General features: G+C 36.3%; 1 protein-coding gene across 2 annotated transcripts in view; it reads left to right on the top strand.

Moving 5' to 3' along the window:
* The window catches only part of LOC102801624 (cyclic nucleotide-binding domain-containing protein 2-like), a 222,325-nt gene that overhangs the window by 94,230 nt on the left and 104,626 nt on the right, over nt 1-23,469 (top strand). For both annotated transcript variants that reach the window (XM_085496687.1, XM_085496689.1), the window contains 4 exons: nt 12,454-12,531; nt 12,797-12,857; nt 13,704-13,782; nt 14,929-15,050. In XM_085496687.1, coding sequence (XP_085352813.1) covers nt 12,454-12,531; nt 12,797-12,857; nt 13,704-13,782; nt 14,929-15,050 — 340 coding nt within the window. The remainder of the gene's footprint in view (nt 1-12,453; nt 12,532-12,796; nt 12,858-13,703; nt 13,783-14,928; nt 15,051-23,469) is intronic.

The raw sequence follows: 23,469 nt of genomic DNA, 5'->3' as shown, positions 1-23,469 counted from the left end.
GTTCATAGCGCCTGTAGTCCCTATTGCCCATATTGCCAGTTGTTCCTAGTGTTCATATTGCATGTAGTACCTAGCTTTTATAATGCCTGTAGTCCCCAGTGATTATATTGCCTGTTGTACCTAGTGTTTATATCAGCTGTAGTTCTAGTGTTCATATTGACTGTAGTCCCTTGTGATCATATTGGCTGTTGTACCTTGTGTTCATATTGCCTGTTGCACCTAGTGGTTATGTTGTCTCTTGTTCATATTGTCCATATTGCCTGTAGTCCCTAGTGTTTATATTGTCTGTATTCCCTAGTGTTCATGCTATCTATAGTCAGTAGTGTTCATATTAGCTGTAGTACCTATTGTTCATATTTGCTGTAGTCCCTCGTGTTACTATTTGCTGTTGTCCCTAGTGTTCATATTGCCTGTAGTACCTAATGTTCATATGAGCTGTAGTTCCTGGTGTTCATATCGCCTGTAGTCTCTAGTGTTCATATTGCCTTTTGTACCTAGTGTTCATATCAGCTGTAGTTCTATTGTTCATATTGCCTGTAGTACCTAGTGTTCATATTAGCTGTAGTCCCTAGTGTTAATATGTGCTGTTGTCCCTAGTGTTCATATTGCCTGTAGTACCAAATGTTCATATTAGCTGTAGTCCCTAGTGTTAATATGTGCTGTTGTCCCTAGTGTTCATATTGCATGTAGTCACCTAGTGTTCATATTGCCTGTAGTCACTAGTGTTGACATTGCCTGTAGTCCCTAGTGTTCATATTGCCTGTAGTTCCTGGTGTTTATATTGCATGTAGTCTATAGTGTTCATATTGTCAGTAGTACGTGGTGTTCATATTGCCTGTAGTCCCGAGTGTTCATTTTGCCTGTAGTCCCTAGTGTTCATATTGCCTGTTGTGCCTTGTGTTCACATTGCTTGTAGTCCCTAGTGTTCATATTGCCTGTAGTCCCTAGTGTTCATATTGCATGTAGTCCCTAGTTTTCATATTGCCTGTAGTCGCTAGTGTTTATATTGCCTGTAGTCCCTAGTATTCATATTGCCTGTTGTACCTAGTGTTCATATTGCCTGTTGTACCTAGTGTTCATATTGCCTGTAGTCTCTAGTGTTCATATTGCCTGTAGTACCTAATGTTCATATTGCATGTAGTCCCTCGCTTTCATATTGCCTGTAGTCCCTCGTGTTCATATTGTCTGTAGTATCTAGTGTTCATATTAGCTTTGGTCTCTCGTGTTAATATTTGCTGTTGTCCCTAGTGTTCATATTGCCTGTAGTACCTAATGTTTATATTGCCTGTAGTCCCTAGTATTCATATTGCCTGTTGTACCTAGTGTTCATATTGCCTGTTGTACCTAGTGTTCATATTGCCTGTAGTCTCTAGTGTTCATATTGACTGTAGTGTTCATATTAGCTTTGGTCTCTCGTGTTAATATTTGCTGTTGTCCCTAGTGTTCATATTGCCTGTAGTACCTAATGTTCATATTGTCTGTAGTCCCTAGTGTTCATAATGCACGTAGTACCTACTGTTCATATTGCCTGAAGTCCCTAGTGTTCATATTGCCTATAGTTCTCTGTGTTCATATTGCCTGTAGTCCCTAGTGTTCATATTGTCTATAGTCCCTAGTGTTCATATTAGCTGTAGTCCCTAGCGTTCATATTGCCTGTTGTACCTAGTGTTCATATGAGCTGTAGTCCCTAGTGTTAATATTTGCTGTAGTCCCTAGTGTTCATATTGCCTGTAGTCCCTAGTGTTCCTATCAGCTGTAGTTCTAGTGTTCATATTGCCTGTAGTCCCTAGTGTTCATATTAGCTTTAGTCCCTAGTGTTCATATTGTCTGTAGTACCTAGTGTTCATATTAGCTGTAGTCCCCAGTGATAATATTGGCTGTTGTACCTGGTGTTCATATTGCCGTTGTACCTAGTGTTTATGTTGTCTCTTGTTCATATTGTCCATATTGCCTGTAGTTCTTAGTGTTCATATTGCATGTAGTTGCTCGTGTTCATATTGTCTGTAGTCCGTGGTGTTCATATTGCCTGTAGTCCCTATCGTTCATATTGCCTGTAGTACATTATGTTCATATGAGCTTTAGTCCCTAGTGTTCATATTGCCTGTAGTCCCTAGCGATCATATTAGCTGTAGTCCCTATTTTCCATATTGCCTGTAGTTTCAGTGATCATATTGCCTTTTGTACCTGGTGTTCATACTGCATGTAGTCACTAGTGTTCATATTGACTGTAGTCCCTAGTGTTCATATTGCCTGTAGTCCCTAGTGTCCATATTGCGTGTAGTCCTCAGTGTTCATAATGCATGTAGTACCTAGTGTTCATATTGCCTGTAGTCCCTAGTGATCATATTGCCTGTAGTCCCGAGTGTTCATATTGCCTGTAGTAGCTAGTGTTTATATTGCCTATAGTTCCCTGTGTTCATATTGCCTGTAGTCCATAGTGTTCATATTGTCTATAGTCCCTAGTGTTCATATTAGCTGTCGTCCCTAGCGTTCATATTGCATGTAGTCCCTTGTGTTCATATTGCCTGTAATACCTAGTGTCCATATTGTCTGTAGTCCCTAGTGTTTATATTGTCTGCAGCCCCTAGTGTTCATATTGCCTGTAATACCTAGTGTCCATATTGTCTGTAGTCCCTAGTGTTCATAATGCATGTATTACCTAGTGATCATATTGCTTGTAGTCCCTAGTGTTCATATTGCCTGTTGTATCTAGTGTTTATGTTGTCTCTTGTTCATATTTTCCATATTGCCTGTAGTCCGTAGTGTTTATATTGTCTGCAGTCCCTAGTGTCCATATTGCCTGTAGTACCTACTGTTCATATTACCTGTAGTACCTAGTGTTCATAATGCCTGTAGTCGCTAGTGTTCATATTACCTGTAGTCTCTAGTGTTCATATTGCCTGTTGTGCCTGGTGTTCATATTAGCTGTATTTTCTAGTGTTCATATTGCCTGTAGTCCTTAGTGTTCATATTGCCTGTTGTACCTAGTGATCATATTGCTTGTAGTCCCGAGTGTTCATTTTGCCTGTAATACCTAGTGTCCATATTGCGTGTAGTCCCCAGTGTTCATAATGCATGTAGTACCTAGTGTTCATATTGCCTGTCGTCCCTAGTGATCATGTTGCATGTAGTCCCTGGTGTTCATATTGCCTGTAGTAGCTAGTGTTCATATTGCCTATAGTTCCCTGTGTTCATATTGCCTGTAGTCCATAGTGTTCATTTTGCCTGTAGTCCCTAGTGTTCATATTAGCTGTAGTCCCTAGCGTTCATATTGCATGTAGTCCCTTGTGTCCATATTGTCTGTAGTCCCTAGTGTTTATATTGTCTGCAGCCCCTAGTGTTCATATTGCCTGTAATACCTAGTGTCCATATTGTCTGTAGTCTCTACTGTTCATATTACCTGTAGTACCTAGTGTTCATATTGACTGTAGTCGCTAGTGTTCATATTACCTGTAGTCTCTAGTGTTCATATTGCCTGTTGTGCCTGGTGTTCATATTAGCTGTATTTTCTAGTGTTCATATTGCCTGTAGTCCTTAGTGTTCATATTGCCTGTTGTACCTAGTGTTCATATTACCTGTAGTCCATAGTGTTCATATTGACTGTAGTGCCTAATGTTCATATTAGCTGTAGTTTCTAGTGTTCATATTGCCTGTAGTCCCTAGTGTTCATATTGCATGTTGTACCTAGTGTTTTGTGTTGTCTCTTGTTTATATTGTCCACATTGCCTGTAGTCCCTAGTGTTTATATTGTCTGCAGTCCCTAGTATTCATATTGCTTGTAGTTCTTAGTGTTCATATTGCATGTAGTCCCAAGTGTTCATTTTGCCTGTAGTCCCTAGTGTTCATATTGCCTGTTGTGCCTGGTGTTCATATTGCCTGTAGTCCCTAATGTTCTTATTGCCTGTTGTCCCTAGTGTTCATATTAGCTGTAGTTCCTAGTGTTCATATTGCATGTAGTCCCTAGTGATCATATTGGATGTTGTACCTGGTGTTCATATTGCCTGTAGTCCCTAGTGTTCATATTGCCTGTTGTCCCTAGTGTTCATATTGCATGTAGTCCCTAGTGATCATATTGGATGTTGTACCTGGTGTTCATATTGCCTGTAGTCCCTAGTGTTCATATTGCCTGTTGTCCCTAGTGTTCATATTGCATGTAGTCCCTAGTGATCATATTGGATGTTGTACCTGGTGTTCATATTGCCTGTAGTCCCTAGTGTTCATATTGCCTGTTGTACCTTGTGTTCATAGTGCCTGTAGTCCCTATTGTCCATATTGCCAGTTGTTCCTAGTGTTCATATTGCATGTAGTACCTAGCTTTTATAATGCCTGTAGTCCCCAGTGAATATATTGCCTGTTGTACCTAGTGTTTATATCAGCTGTAGTTCTAGTGTTCATATTGACTGTGGTCCCTTGTGATCATATTGGCTGTTGTACCTTGTGGTCATATTGCCTGTTGCATCTAGTGGTTATGTTGTCTCTTGTTCATATTGTCCATATTGCCTGTAGTCCATAGTGTTCATAGTGCCTGTAAAACCTAGTGTCCATATTGCCTGTAGTCCCCAGTGTTCATATTGCCTGTAGTCCCTAGTGTTCATATTGCCTGTAGTCCATAGTGTTCATATCAGCTTTAGTTCTAGTGTTCATATTGCCTGTAGTCTCTAGTGTTCATATTAGCTTTAGTCCCTAGTGTTCATATTGCCTGTAGTACCTAATGTTCATATGAGCTGTAGTTCCTGGTGTTCATATCGCCTGTAGTCTCTAGTGTTCATATTGCCTTTTGTACCTAGTGTTCATATCAGCTGTAGTTCTAGTGTTCATATTGCCTGTAGTACCTAGTGTTCATATTACCTGTAGTCCATAGTGTTCATATTGCCTGTAGTGCCTAATGTTCATATTAGCTATAGTTTCTAGTGTTCAGATTGCCTGTAGTCCCTAGTGTTCATATTGCCTGTTGCATCTAGTGGTTATGTTGTCTCTTGTTCATATTGTCCATATTGCCTGTAGTCCATAGTGTTCATAGTGCCTGTAAAACCTAGTGTCCATATTGCCTGTAGTCCCCAGTGTTCATATTGCCTGTAGTCCCTAGTGTTCATATTGCCTGTAGTCCATAGTGTTCATATCAGCTTTAGTTCTAGTGTTCATATTGACTGTAATCTCTAGTGTTCATATTAGCTTTAGTCCCTAGTGTTCATATTGCCTGTAGTACCTAATGTTCATATGAGCTGTAGTTCCTGGTGTTCATATCGCCTGTAGTCTCTAGTGTTCATATTGCCTTTTGTACCTAGTGTTCATATCAGCTGTAGTTCTAGTGTTCATATTGCCTGTAGTACCTAGTGTTCATATTAGCTGTAGTCCCTAGTGTTAATATGTGCTGCTGTACCTGGTGTTCATATTGCCTGTAGTCCCTAGTGTTCATAATGCATGTATTACCTAGTGTTCATATTGCCTGTAGTCCCTCATGTTCATATCGCATGTAGTCCCTAGTGTTCATAATGCATGTAGTCACTGGTGTTCATATTGCATGTAGTCCCTAGTGTTCATATTGCCTGTAGTCCATAGTGTTCATATTGCCTGTAGTCCCTATTCATCACATTGCCTGTAGTCCATAGTGTTCATATTGCCTGTAGTCCCTAGTCATCATATTGCCTGTAGTCCCTAGTGTTCATAATGCATGTGGTACCTAGTGTTCATATTGCCTTTAGTCCATAGTGTTCATATTGCCTGTAGTCCCTAGTGTTCATATTGCCTGTAGTCTCTAGTGTTCATATTAGCTTTAGTCCCTAGTGTTCATATTGCCTGTAGTACCTAATTTTCATATGAGCTGTAGTTCCTGGTGTTCATATCGCCTGTAGTCTCTAGTGTTCATATTGCCTTTTGTACCTAGTGTTCATATCAGCTGTAGTTCTAGTGTTCATATTGCCTGTAGTACCTAGTGTTCATATTACCTGTAGTCCATAGTGTTCATATTGCCTGTAGTACCTAATGTTCATATTAGCTGTAGTTTCTAGTGTTCATATTGTCTGTAGTACCTAGTGTTCATATTACCTGTAGTCCATAGTGTTCATATTGCCTGTTGTACCTAGTGTTTTGTGTTGTCTCTTGTTTATATTGTCCACATTGCCTGTAGTCCCTAGTGTTTATATTGTCTGCAGTTCCTAGTATTCATATTGCTTGTAGTTCTTAGTGTTCATATTGCATGTAGTCCCTAATGTTCTTATTGCCTGTTGTCCCTAGTGTTCATATTAGCTGTAGTTCCTAGTGTTCATATTGCATGTAGTCCCTAGTGATCATATTGGATGTTGTACCTGGTGTTCATATTGCCTGTAGTCCCTAGTGTTCATAATGCATGTATTACCTAGTGTTCATATTGCCTGTAGTCCCTCATGTTCATATCGCATGTAGTCCCTAGTGTTCATAATGCATGTAGTCCCTGGTGTTCATATTGCATGTAGTCCCTAGTGTTCATATTGCCTGTAGTCCATAGTGTTCATATTGCCTGTAGTCCCTATTCATCACATTGCCTGTAGTCCATAGTGTTCATATTGCCTGTAGTCCCTAGTCATCATATTGCCTGTAGTCCCTAGTGTTCATAATGCATGTGGTACCTAGTGTTCATATTGCCTGTAGTCCATAGTGTTCATATTGCCTGTAGTCCCTAGTGTTCATATTGCCTGTAGTCTCTAGTGTTCATATTAGCTTTAGTCCCTAGTGTTCATATTGCCTGTAGTACCTAATTTTCATATGAGCTGTAGTTCCTGGTGTTCATATCGCCTGTAGTCTCTAGTGTTCATATTGCCTTTTGTACCTAGTGTTCATATCAGCTGTAGTTCTAGTGTTCATATTGCCTGTAGTACCTAGTGTTCATATTACCTGTAGTCCATAGTGTTCATATTGCCTGTAGTACCTAATGTTCATATTAGCTGTAGTTTCTAGTGTTCATATTGTCTGTAGTACCTAGTGTTCATATTACCTGTAGTCCATAGTGTTCATATTGCCTGTTGTACCTAGTGTTTTGTGTTGTCTCTTGTTTATATTGTCCACATTGCCTGTAGTCCCTAGTGTTTATATTGTCTGCAGTTCCTAGTATTCATATTGCTTGTAGTTCTTAGTGTTCATATTGCATGTAGTCCCTAATGTTCTTATTGCCTGTTGTCCCTAGTGTTCATTTTAGCTGTAGTTCCTAGTGTTCATATTGCATGTAGTCCCTAGTGATCATATTGGATGTTGTACCTGGTGTTCATATTGCCTGTAGTCCCTAGTGTTCATATTGCCTGTTGTACCTTGTGTTCATAGCGCCTGTAGTCCCTATTGCCCATATTGCCAGTTGTTCCTAGTGTTCATATTGCATGTAGTACCTAGCTTTTATAATGCCTGTAGTCCCCAGTGATTATATTGCCTGTTGTACCTAGTGTTTATATCAGCTGTAGTTCTAGTGTTCATATTGACTGTAGTCCCTTGTGATCATATTGGCTGTTGTACCTTGTGTTCATATTGCCTGTTGCACCTAGTGGTTATGTTGTCTCTTGTTCATATTGTCCATATTGCCTGTAGTCCCTAGTGTTTATATTGTCTGTATTCCCTAGTGTTCATGCTATCTATAGTCAGTAGTGTTCATATTAGCTGTAGTACCTATTGTTCATATTTGCTGTAGTCCCTCGTGTTACTATTTGCTGTTGTCCCTAGTGTTCATATTGCCTGTAGTACCTAATGTTCATATGAGCTGTAGTTCCTGGTGTTCATATCGCCTGTAGTCTCTAGTGTTCATATTGCCTTTTGTACCTAGTGTTCATATCAGCTGTAGTTCTATTGTTCATATTGCCTGTAGTACCTAGTGTTCATATTAGCTGTAGTCCCTAGTGTTAATATGTGCTGTTGTCCCTAGTGTTCATATTGCCTGTAGTACCAAATGTTCATATTAGCTGTAGTCCCTAGTGTTAATATGTGCTGTTGTCCCTAGTGTTCATATTGCATGTAGTCACCTAGTGATCATATTGGCTGCTGTACCTGGTGTTCATATTGCCTGTAGTCCCTAGTGTTCATAATGCATGTATTACCTAGTGCTCATATTGCCTGTAGTCCCTAGTGTTCATAATGCATATAGTACCTAGTGTTCATATTGCCTGTAGTCCCTAGTGTTCATAATGCATGTAGTCCCTAGTGTTCATAATGCATGTAATCCCTAGCGATCATAATGCATGTAGTACCTAGTGTTCATAATGCATGTAGTACCTAGTGTTCATATTGCATGTAGTACATAGTGTTCATAATGCATGTATTACTTAGTGTTCATAATGCATGTAGTATATAGTGTTCATAATGCATGTAGTCCCTAATGTTCATAATGCATGTAGTCCCTAGTGTTCATAATGCATGTAGTACCTAGTGTTCATATTGCCTATAGTCACTAGTGTTCATAATGCATGTAGTACCTAGTGTTCATATTGCCTGTAGTCCCTAGTGTGCATATTGCCTGTAGTCCCTAGTGTTCATATTGTCTGTAGTCCCTAGTGATCATATTGCCTGCAGTCCCTAGTGTTCATATTGTCTGCAGTTCCTAGTGTTCATATTGCCTGTAGTCCCTAGTGTTCATATTGTCTGTAGTCCTTAGTGTTCATATTGTCTGTACTCCATAGTGTACATATTGCCTGTAGTCTCTAGTGTTCATATTGCCTGTAGTCCCTAGTGTTCATATTGCCTGTAGTCCCTAGTGTTCATATTGCCTGTAGTCCATATTGTTCATATTGCCTGTAGTCCCTGGTCATCACATTGCCTGTAGTCCATAGTGTTCATATTGCCTGTAGTCCCTAGTCATCATATTGCCTGTAGTCCCTAGTGTTCATAATGCATGTAGTCCCTAGTGTTCATAATGCATGTAGTACCTAGTGTTCATATTGCCTATAGTCCCTCATGTTCATATCGCATGTAGTCCCTAGTGTTCATAATGCATGTAGTCCCTAGTGTTCATATTGCATGTAGTCCCTAGTGTTCATATTGCCTGTAGTCCATAGTGTTCATATTGCCTGTAGTCCCTATTCATCACATTGCCTGTAGTCCATAGTGTTCATATTGCCTGTAGTCCCTAGTCATCATATTGCCTGTAGTCCCTAGTGTTCATAATGCATGTGGTACCTAGTGTTCATATTGCCTGTAGTCCATAGTGTTCATATTGCCTGTAGTCCCTAGTGTTCATATTGCATGTAGTCACTAGTGTTCATAATGCATGTAGTACCTAGTGTTCATATTGCCTGTAGTCCCCAGTGTTCATAATGCATGTAGTCCCTAGTGTTCATAATGCATGTATCCCTAGTGTTCATAATGCATGTATCCATAGTGTTCATAATGCATGTAGTCCCTAGTGTTCATAATGCATGTATCCCTAGTGTTCATAATGCATGTAGTACCTAGTGTTCATAATGCATGTAGTCCGTAATGTTCATAATACATGTAGTACCTTCTGTTCATATTGCCTGTAGTCCCTAGTGTTCATATTGTCTGCAGTTCCTAGTGATCATATTGCCTGTAGTACCTAGTGTTCATAATGCATGTAGTCCGTAGTGTTCATAATGCATGTAGTACCTTCTGTTCATATTGCCTGTAGTCCCTAGTGTTCATATTGCCTGTAGTCCATAGTGTTCATATTGCCTGTAGTCCCTATTCATCACATTGCCTGTAGTCCATAGTGTTCATATTGCCTGTAGTCCCTAGTCATCATATTGCCTGTAGTCCCTAGTGTTCATAATGCATGTGGTACCTAGTGTTCATATTGCCTGTAGTCCATAGTGTTCATATTGCCTGTAGTCCTAGTGTTCATATTGCATGTAGTCACTAGTGTTCATAATGCATGTAGTACCTAGTGTTCATATTGCATGTAGTCCCCAGTGTTCATAATGCATGTAGTCCCTAGTGTTCATAATGCATGTATCCCTAGTGTTCATAATGCATGTATCCATAGTGTTCATAATGCATGTAGTCCCTAGTGTTCATAATGCATGTATCCCTAGTGTTCATAATGCATGTAGTACCTAGTGTTCATAATGCATGTAGTCCGTAATGTTCATAATGCATGTAGTACCTTCTGTTCATATTGCCTGTAGTCCCTAGTGTTCATATTGTCTGCAGTTCCTAGTGATCATATTGTCTGTAGTACCTAATGTTCATAATGCATGTAGTCCGTAGTGTTCATAATGCATGTAGTACCTTCTGTTCATATTGCCTGTAGTCCCTAGTGTTCATATTGTCTGCAGTTCCTAGTGTTCATATTGCATGTAGTCTCTAGTGTTCATATTGTCTGCAGTTCCTAGTGATCATATTGCCTGTAGTCGCTAGTGTTCATATTGTCTGCAGTTCCTAGTGTTCATATTGCATGTAGTCTCTAGTGTTCATATTGTCTGCAGTTCCTAGTGTTCATATTGCCTGTAGTCCCTAGTGTTCGTATTGTCTCTAGTCCTTAGTGTTCATATTGCCTGTAGTCCCAAGTGTTCATATTGCCTGCATTCCCTTGTGTTCATATTGCCTGTAGTCCCTATTGTTCATATTGTCTGTAGTCCCCAGTGTTCATATTGCCTTTTGTACCTAGCGTTCATATTGCCTGCAGTCCCTAGTGTTCATATTGTCTGTTGTACCTAGTGTTGATAATGCATGTAGTCCCTAGGTTCATATTGCCTGTAGTCCCTAGTGTCCATATTGCCTTTTGTACCTAGTGTTCATATTGCCTGTAGTCCCTAATGTTCATATTGCCTGTTGTTTCTGGTGTTCATAATGCATGTAGTCCCTAGTGTTCATATTGCCTGTAGTCCCTAGTGTTCATATTGCCTGTAGTCCCTAGTGTTCATATTGCCTTTTTTACCTAGTGTTCACATTGCCTGTAGTTCCTAGTGTTCATATTGTCTATAGTCCCTAGTGATCATATTGCCTGTAGTCCCTAGTGTTCATATTGCCTGTTGTTTCTGGTGTTCATAATGCATGTAGTCCGTAGTGTTCATAATGCATGTAGTACCTTCTGTTCATATTGCCTGTAGTCCCTAGTGTTCATATTGTCTGCAGTTCCTAGTGTTCATATTGCATGTAGTCCCTAGTGTTCATATTGTCTGCAGTTCCTAGTGATCATATTGCCTGTAGTCTCTAGTGTTCATATTGCCTGTAGTCCCAAGTGTTCATATTGCCTGTATTACCTAGTGTTCATAGTGCCTGTAGTCTCTAGTGTTCATATTGCCTGTAGTCCCTAGTGTTCATATTGCCTGTAGTCCCAAGTGTTCATATTGCCTGCTTTCCCTTGTGTTCATATTGCCTGTAGTCCCTATTGTTCATATTGTCTGTAGTCCCTAGTGTTCATATTGCCTTTTGTACCTAGCGTTCATATTGCCTGCAGTCCCTAGTGTTCATATTGTCTGTTGTACCTAGTGTTCATAATGCATGTAGTCCCTAGGTTCATATTGCCTGTTGTCCCTAGTGTCCATATTACCTTTTGTACCTAGTGTTCATATTGCCTGTAGTCCCTAATGTTCATATTGCCTGTTGTTTCTGGTGTTTATAATGCATGTAGTCCCTAGTGTTCATATTGCCTGTAGTCCCTAGTGTTCATATTGCCTGTAGTCCCTAGTGTTCATATTGCCTGTAGTCCCTAGTGTTCATATTGCCTGTAGTCCCTAGTGTCCATATTGCCTGTAGTCTCCAGTGATCATATTGCCTGTTGTACCTAGTGTTCATATTGTCTGTTGTACTTAGTGTTTATATTGTCTCTTGTTCCTAGTGTCCATATTGCCTGACATTTCCGAGGTTCATATTGTATGTAATACTTAGCGACCAGATTGTCTGTAACCATCATGTACCTTGGCAACAGTAATCAGTATTCAAAAACTTCGTTAATAGACAAACACACATCTAAGAGGTGTCTCATCTACTGTAATTGTGATTGTGAAACGTGACAGTTGTTTGAAATCTTTAGTGTTCAGGTTTGCAATACTGATTGTATGGTTTTATAACTCGTGACTTTACTGCTCACTTAACGAGCAAGCCTTTGTTGGTAGGAGTAGACATTTTCTTACCAGATTTATCACTTCGACCCAGACCTGGTTGACCAACCTTATCACACGACCCAGACCTGATTGACCCAATTTTCCACCCACACATATATCTGGCCGAGCCACTTGACCACTTACAGGTTGTCGTGTTCAAACCACCTTACCATCTACAACCCGGCCTAATCTACCGACCTCCCCAATTTTACCCACCTTAGTAATCAATCCTAGACCCGAGCGCGTCATCCTTCGACTTAAACCCTAATCTTTCTACTTTACCTGTGAAAAACCAATACCTAATTACTCCGCACTTCACACCCTTCCACTTAAACACAGACCTACAAATTGATTTAGTATATGACATTCATTTCATTTCACTGACACGATACGATTCAACTAGCTTGTATAATATTTATTTATTTATTTTTTACTTCAGGGGCCTGTATTTTTTACACAATTGGCCAATTCACCTGATAGCGGACAATCCTAAGAAATGTACACTGTCGTATTTCAGGTAGGTATAATGCGCATGGTTACTTTTAGGGTTGACATTGACGGTAACCGTGGGAGAGGAAATGTATGTAATAGGTATGGCTGCCTTTAGAACTGACGTTAACGGTAGCCTTAACCAAGGTAAGTGTGTGTATATGTGGCTGCGCAATATAGTATGTAATAGACCGTGTAAAAAATGTATTTGTAGTTGCCATAACTTTTTAACTGTAAAATATATCGAGTATTTGAATGCCCAGAGTAACTGAACGTATAATGTTTAATTACAGAAAAGGTCAGGCTTTAGTTACTGAAAGTGACACAGATAAGTGGATTTACATCGTGAAATCGGTGAGTCGGAATGATACAAAGTTGGTTTGTCGGTAAAAGAGTGTTCATATAAACTGCAATAAGATCTCTGATTCCCCAGGGCCAGACTGATTTTAACTCCATTGGGTCTACTATGACATTAGCAAAACATATCGTATACCAATGCTTCAACAGCAACGACGATAATCTGTATTTAACCTTTAAATGGAATGAATTTAGAAATACATTCGATTCTAAACATAATAATTTACCTTGTACACAACACTATGGAACGTTGAAATCTTCCTCCCCTACATCTCCGGTATATATATATAGGTGTGTTGTTCAATACTACCTACACAATATACTAGTATAATGAACCCATTACGTCATTATTCAACACTTATATAGCAATCCGAAATGATTGTACTATATTTCCTAACACAGTGTACATGTAATGAGGCTGGATCTACCCACACAAATCACTTCCATATATATGTTTACTATACCGGGTATATGTGTTCCTTCCTGGAGGCAAAATGGTTTCTTCAAAAGATACCGACACATATCAGGCACTGGAAGAATCTTAAGATTACCGAGAACTCGTTCTAAGTAATTTATACATCACATATGTTACGTGGGGGTTATTGTCTCACATAACACGGCTTTTTATTTCGGAATTAGTAAACGAAACGGCTTTTTATTTCTGAATTGATGAATAATATAAGACAGTGATGTAATACCAACGTAGTTGGCGCCATCTTTAGGATCTCTGCCATACTGGAATGTACATAAATATAACAAATTCCTAATTAAAGAATGTCTCTTGTTGAATAAGTTGACCTTATTCATTGAAATATTAAATGTCCGATTTCCTGTTCATCTCAGGGTAGCTGTGACCTTTTGAAGAAGGTGAAAGTCTTAAAACAAGGTGAAGTTCGCCATGAAGAGCAAATCCCCGAGAGAGGTAGGATGAGTACTTTTAAATTAATTATGAAAACCGCCATCGTCCATGCACGCCACTCACTCAAGTCAGGGATGAACATTATTGTAATTAATCCCAACATTTGTCTTTGCTTAGGCGAATCTCACAAAATAATGAATTGGTAGTGATAATGTTTGGTGACATCACGTCTATAACACAAAATTCACTTCCATGCAATCCATGCAACAGTATAACTGATGCATGGATTGACATCAACTGCATTGTTATAATGACTATATGTATTGGTTACACATGGCACCATGGCATCATTTGCATTGTTATAATGACTATATGTATTGGTTACACATGGCACCATGGCATCAATTGCATTGTTATAATGACTATATGTATTGGTTACACATGGCACCATGGCATCATTTGCATTGTTATCATGACTATATGTATTGGTTACACATGGCACCATGGCATCAATTGCATTGTTATAATGACTATATGTATTGGTTACACATGGCACCATGGCATCAATTGCATTGTTATAATGACTATATGTATTGGTTACACATGGCACCATGGCATCAATTGCATTGTTATCATGACTATATGTATTGGTTACACATGGCACCATGGCATCAATTGCATATCACGAATACAGGCGAATAAAACTTAAGTTAAAAAATGCGTATATTCATTTTGAGGCTTCTGATCAAGTATGGAAAAAATACTGACAGTTGCTGACAGTTACTGGTGGCGTACTGCGACTGCGTGTAAGCTGTCTTTCTTAATGTCGTTTCAAAAACATCAATATTTGTACGTGGTAGTATCCATGCTTACTGTCATTGTGCCAACAACTAGTCGCCTAACACATAATCCCAATACATCGCGCCCTCTAGCGACGAAGTGCTATATGATGAAACGAGGCTGTTTAAACCACGGATATCTTTTTCGATTATTAATCGTCAATAAAGAGAATACATTTCTTGAGGGAATTTACTATCTTTTAGAACGACTGCACAACCTAACATGATTTAAATGACATTGCTTTCACCTGTATTCATCTTTGCTGACGTCATAGAAACACTCTGTCACTTAAAGGCATGATCAAAATAAATGATTGATACCACAAACACAAAAACAGTTGTCTTCTAAATAATATATTTTTTGTGACAGAGTCCAAGATAGACAAGCTGTTCTCTACAAGACATACTAGAGACGATGTGGAAATATTTGTTCAGCAATTACGGGAATGCCATGAACCGGATGTGAGTTCAACTGGATTAAGTTCGATAAATGTAAGGACCACATACTGACATATTGTATACCAATATATTATACAACACTCTACCTTTGTTTTCTGTAATGACCACACACTGACATATTGTATACCAATATATTATACAACACTCTACCTTTGTTTTCTGTAATGACCACATACTGACATATTGTATACCAATGCATTATACAACACTCTACCTTTGTTTTCTGTAATGACCACATACTGACATATTGTATACCAATGCATTATACAATACTCTACCTTTGTTTTCTGTAATGACCACATACTGACATATTGTATACCAATACATTATACAACACTCTACCTTTGTTTTCTGTAATGACCACATACTGACATATTGTATACCAATAGATTATACAACACTCTACCTTTGTTTTCTGTAATGACCACATACTGACATATTGTATACCAATGCATTATACAATACTCTACCTTTGTTTTCTGTAATGACCACATACTGACATATTGTATACCAATACATTATACAACACTCTACCTTTGTTTTCTGTAATGACCACATACTGACATATTGTATACCAATAGATTATACAACACTCTACCTTTGTTTTCTGTAATGACCACATACTGACATATTGTATACCAATGCATTATACAATACTCTACCTTTGTTTTCTGTAATGACCACATACTGACATATTGTATACCAATATATTATACAACACTCTACCTTTGTTTTCTGTAATGACCACATACTGACATATTGTATACCAATATATTATACAACACTCTACCTTTGTTTTCTGTAATGAACACATACTGACATATTGTATACCAATGCATTATACAACATTCTACCTTTGTTTTCTGTAATGACCACATACTGACATATTGTATACCAATACATTATACAACACTCTACCTTTGTTTTCTGTAATGACCACATACTGACATATTGTATACCAATATATTATACAACACTCTACCTTTGTTTTCTGTAATGACCACATACTGTCATATTGTATACCAATGCATTATACAACACTCTACCTTTGTTTTCTGTAATGACCACATACTGACATATTGTATACCAATGCATTATACAATAATCTACCTTTGTTTTCTGTAATGACCACGTACTGACATATTGTATACCAATACATTATACAACACTCTACCTTTGTTTTCTGTAATGACCACATACTGACATATTGTATACCAATAGATTATACAACACTCTACCTTTGTTTTCTGTAATGACCACATACTGACATATTGTATACCAATGCATTATACAATACTCTACCTTTGTTTTCTGTAATGACCACATACTGACATATTGTATACCAATACATTATACAACACTCTACCTTTGTTTTCTGTAATGACCACATGCTGACATATTGTATACCAATAGATTATACAACACTCTACCTTTGTTTTCTGTAATGACCACATACTGACATATTGTATACCAATGCATTATACAATACTCTACCTTTGTTTTCTGTAATGACCACATACTGACATATTGTATACCAATGCATTATACAACACTCTACCTTTGTTTTCTGTAATGACCACATACTGACATATTGTATACCAATGCATTATACAACACTCTACCTTTGTTTTCTGAAATGACCACATACTGACATATTGTATACCAATATATTATACAACACTCTACCTTTTTTTCTGTAATGACCACATACTGACATATTGTATACCAATATATTACTGTATACAACACTCTACCTTTGTTTTCTGTAATGACCACATACTGACATATTGTATACCAATGCATTATACAACACTCTACCTTTGTTTTCTGTAATGACCACATACTGACATATTGTATACCAATGCATTATACAACACTCTACCTTTGTTTTCTGTAATGACCACATACTGACATATTGTATACCAATGCATTATACAACACTCTACCTTTGTTTTCTGTAATGACCACATACTGACATATTGTATACCAATATATAATACAACACTCTACCTTTTTTTCTGTAATGACCACATACTGACATATTGTATACCAATATATTACTGTATACAACACTCTACCTCTGTTTTCTGTAATGACCACATACTGACATATTGTATACCAATGCATTATACAACACTCTACCTTTGTTTTCTGTAATGACGACATACTGACATATTGTATACCAATTTATTATACAACACTCTACCTTTGTTTTCTGTAATGAGCACATACTGACATATTGTATACCAATATATTATACAACACTCTACCTTTGTTTTCTGTAATGACCGCATACTGACATATTGTATACCAATATATTATACAACACTCTACCTTTGTTTTCTGTAATGACCACATACTGACATATTGTATACCAATTCATTATAAAACACTCTACCTTTGTTTTCTGTAATGACCACATACTGACATATTGTATACCAATATATTATACAACACTCTACCTTTGTTTTCTGTAATGACCACATACTGACATATTGTATACCAATATATTATACAACACTCTACCTTTGTTTTCTGTAATGACCACATACTGACATATTGTATACCAATGCATTATACAACACTCTACCTTTGTTTTCTGTAATGACCACATACTGACATATTGTATACCAATGCATTATACAACACTCTACCTTTGTTTTCTGAAATGACCACATACTGACATATTGTATACCAATATATTATACAACACTCTACCTTTTTTTCTGTTATGACCACATACTGACATATTGTATACCAATGCATTATACAACACTCTACCTTTGTTTTCTGTAATGACCACATACTGACATATTGTATACCAATATATAATACAACACTCTACCTTTTTTCTGTAATGACCACATACTGACATATTGTATACCAATATATTACTGTATACAACACTCTACCTTTGTTTTCTGTAATGACCACATACTGACATATTGTATACCAATGCATTATACAACACTCTACCTTTGTTTTCTGTAATGACCACATACTGACATATTGTATACCAATATATTATACAACACTCTACCTTTTTTTCTGTAATGACCACATACTGACATATTGTATACCAATGCATTATACAACACTCTACCTTTGTTTTCTGTAATGACCACATACTGACATATTGTATAACAATATATAATACAACACTCTACCTTTTTTCTGTAATGACCACATACTGACATATTGTATACCAATATATTACTGTATACAACACTCTACCTTTGTTTTCTGTAATGACTACATACTGACATATTGTATACCAATGCATTATACAACACACTACCTTTGTTTTCTGTAATGACCACATACTGACATATTGTATACCAATATATTATACAACACTCTACCTTTATTTTCTGTAATGACCACATACTGACATATTGTATACCAATTCATTATAAAACACTCTACCTTTGTTTTCTGTAATGACGACATACTGACATATTGTATACCAATTTATTATACAACACTCTACCTTTGTTTTCTGTAATGACCACATACTGACATATTGTATACCAATATATTATACAACACTCTACCTTTGTTTTCTGTAATGACCACACACTGACATATTGTATACCAATATATTATACAACACTCTACCTTTGTTTTCTGTAATGACCACATACTGACATATTGTATACCAATATATTATACAACACTCTACCTTTGTTTTCTGTAATGACCACATACTGACATATTGTATACCAATGCATTATACAACACTCTACCTTTGTTTTCTGCAATGACCACATACTGACATATTGTATACTAATGCATTACACAACACTCTACCTTTGTTTTCTGTAATGACCACATACTGACATATTGTATACCAATGCATTATACAACACTCTACCTTTGTTTTCTGTAATGACCACATACTGACATATTGTATACCAATATATTATACAACACTCTACCTTTGTTTTCTGTAATGACCACATACTGACATATTGTATACCAATGCATTATACAACACTCTACCTTTGTTTTCTGTAATGACCACATACTGACATATTGTATACCAATACATTATACAACACTCTACCTTTATTTTCTGTAATGACCACATACTGACATATTGTATACCAATTCATTATAAAACACTCTACCTTTGTTTTCTGTAATGACGACAGACTGACATATTGTATACCAATTTATTATACAACACTCTACCTTTGTTTTCTGTAATGACCACATACTGACATATTGTATACCAATATATTATACAACACTCTACCTTTGTTTTCTGTAATGACCACATACTGACATATTGTATACCAATATATTATACAACACTCTACCTTTGTTTTCTGTAATGACCACATACTGACATATTGTATACCTATTCATTATAAAACACTCTACCTTTGTTTTCTGTAATGACCACATACTGACATATTGTATACCAATGCATTATACAACACTCTACCTTTGTTTTCTGTAATGACCACATACTGACATATTGTATACCAACATATTATACAACACTCTACCTTTGTTTTCTGTAATGACCACATACTGACATATTGTATACCAATGCATTATACAACACTATACCTTTGTTTTCTGTAATGACCGCATACTGACATATTGTATACCAATATATTATAGAACACTCTACCTTTGTTTTCTGTAATGACCACATACTGACATATTGTATACCAATATATTATACAACACTCTACCTTTGTTTTCTGTAATGACCACATACTGACATATTGTATACCAATATATTATACAACACTCTACCTTTGTTTTCTGTAATGACCACATACTGACATATTGTATACCAATATATTATACAACACTCTACCTTTGTTTTCTGTAATGACCACACACTGACATATTGTATACCAATATATTATACAACATTCTACCTTTGTTTTCTGTAATGACCACATACTGACATATTGTATACCAATATATTATACAACACTCTACCTTTGTTTTCTGTAATGACCACACACTGACATATTGTATACCAATATATTATACAACACTCTACCTTTGTTTCCTGTAATGACCACATACTGACATATTGTATACCAATATATTATACAACACTCTACCTTTGTTTTCTGTAATGACCACATACTGACATATTGTATACCAAAGCATTATACAACACTCTACCTTCGTTTTCTGTAATGACCACATACTGACATATTGTATACCAATGCATTATACAACACTCTACCTTTGTTTTCTGTAATGACCATATACTGACATATTGTATACCAATATATTATACAACACTCTACCTTTGTTTTCTGTAATGACCACATACTGACATATTGTATACCAAAGCATTATACAACACTCTACCTTTGTTTTCTGTAATGACCACATACTGACATATTGTATACCAATGCATTATACAACACTCTACCTTTGTTTTCTGTAATGACCATATACTGACATATTGTATACCAATATATTATACAACACTCTACCTTTGTTTTCTGTAATGACCACATACTGACATATTGTATACCAATGCATTATACAACACTCTACCTTTGTTTTCTGTAATGACCACATACTGACATATTGTATACCAATATATTATACAACACTCTACCTTTGTTTTCTGTAATGACCACATACTGACATATTGTATACCAATGCATTATACAACACTCTACCTTTGTTTTCTGTAATGACCACATACTCACATATTGTATACCAATATATTATACAACACTCTACCTTTGTTTTCTGTAATGACCACATACTGACATATTGTATATCAATATATTATACAACACTCTACCTTTGTTTTCTGTAATGACCACATACTGACATATTGTATACCAATATATTATACAACACTCTACCTTTGTTTTCTGTAATGACCACATACTGACATATTGTATACCAATGCATTATACAACACTCTACCTTTGTTTTCTGTAATGACCACATACTGACATATTGTATACCAATATATTATACAACACTCTACCTTTGTTTTCTGTAATGACCACATACTGACATATTGTATACCAATATATTATACAACACTCTACCTTTGTTTTCTGTAATGACCACATACTGACATATTGTATACCTATTCATTATAAAACACTCTACCTTTGTTTTCTGTAATGACCACATACTGACATATTGTATACCAATGCATTATACAACACTCTACCTTTGTTTTCTGTAATGACCACATACTGACATATTGTATACCAACATATTATACAACACTCTACCTTTGTTTTCTGTAATGACCACATACTGACATATTGTATACCAATGCATTATACAACACTATACCTTTGTTTTCTGTAATGACCGCATACTGACATATTGTATACCAATATATTATAGAACACTCTACCTTTGTTTTCTGTAATGACCACATACTGACATATTGTATACCAATATATTATACAACACTCTACCTTTGTTTTCTGTAATGACCACATACTGACATATTGTATACCAATATATTATACAACACTCTACCTTTGTTTTCTGTAATGACCACATACTGACATATTGTATACCAATATATTATACAACACTCTACCTTTGTTTTCTGTAATGACCACACACTGACATATTGTATACCAATATATTATACAACATTCTACCTTTGTTTTCTGTAATGACCACATACTGACATATTGTATACCAATATATTATACAACACTCTACCTTTGTTTTCTGTAATGACCACACACTGACATATTGTATACCAATATATTATACAACACTCTACCTTTGTTTCCTGTAATGACCACATACTGACATATTGTATACCAATATATTATACAACACTCTACCTTTGTTTTCTGTAATGACCACATACTGACATATTGTATACCAAAGCATTATACAACACTCTACCTTCGTTTTCTGTAATGACCACATACTGACATATTGTATACCAATGCATTATACAACACTCTACCTTTGTTTTCTGTAATGACCATATACTGACATATTGTATACCAATATATTATACAACACTCTACCTTTGTTTTCTGTAATGACCACATACTGACATATTGTATACCAAAGCATTATACAACACTCTACCTTTGTTTTCTGTAATGACCACATACTGACATATTGTATACCAATGCATTATACAACACTCTACCTTTGTTTTCTGTAATGACCATATACTGACATATTGTATACCAATATATTATACAACACTCTACCTTTGTTTTCTGTAATGACCACATACTGACATATTGTATACCAATGCATTATACAACACTCTACCTTTGTTTTCTGTAATGACCACATACTGACATATTGTATACCAATATATTATACAACACTCTACCTTTGTTTTCTGTAATGACCACATACTGACATATTGTATACCAATGCATTATACAACACTCTACCTTTGTTTTCTGTAATGACCACATACTCACATATTGTATACCAATATATTATACAACACTCTACCTTTGTTTTCTGTAATGACCACATACTGACATATTGTATATCAATATATTATACAACACTCTACCTTTGTTTTCTGTAATGACCACATACTGACATATTGTATACCAATATATTATACAACACTCTACCTTTGTTTTCTGTAATGACCACATACTGACATATTGTATACCAATGCATTATACAACACTCTACCTTTGTTTTCTGTAATGACCACATACTGACATATTGTATACCAATATATTATACAACACTCTACCTTTGTTTTCTGTAATGACCACATACTGACATATTGTATACCAATATATTATACAACACTCTACCTTTGTTTTCTGTAATGACCACATACTGACATATTGTATACCAATATATTATACAACACTCTACCTTTGTTTTCTGTAATGACCACATACTGACATATTGTATACCAATATATTATACAACACTCTACCTTTGTTTTCTGTAATGACCACATACTGACATATTGTATACCAATGCATTATACAACACTCTACCTTTGTTTTCTGCAATGACCACATACTGACATATTGTATACTAATGCATTATACAACACTCTACCTTTGTTTTCTCTAATGACCACATACTGACATATTGTATACCAATGCATTATACAACACTCTACCTTTGTTTTCTGTAATGACCACATACTGACATATTGTATACCAATTCATTATACAACACTCTACCTTTGTTTTCTGTAATGACCACATACTGACATATTGTATACCAATGCATTATACAACACTCTACCTATGTTTTCTGTAATGACCACATACTGACATATTGTATACCAATATATTATACAACATTCTACCTTTGTTTTCTGTAATGACCACATACTGACATATTGTATACCAATATATTATACAACACTCTACCTTTGTTTTCTGTAATGACCACACACTGACATATTGTATACCAATATATTATACAACACTCTACCTTTGTTTCCTGTAATGACCACATACTGACATAT

This window comes from Saccoglossus kowalevskii, chromosome 3 (genome assembly GCF_978046115.1).
Source record: "Saccoglossus kowalevskii chromosome 3, keSacKowa6.1, whole genome shotgun sequence".
Taxonomy (NCBI): domain Eukaryota; kingdom Metazoa; phylum Hemichordata; class Enteropneusta; family Harrimaniidae; genus Saccoglossus; species Saccoglossus kowalevskii.
Note: the sequence above shows the minus strand (reverse complement) of the source record. Positions and strands in the feature narration are given on the sequence as shown.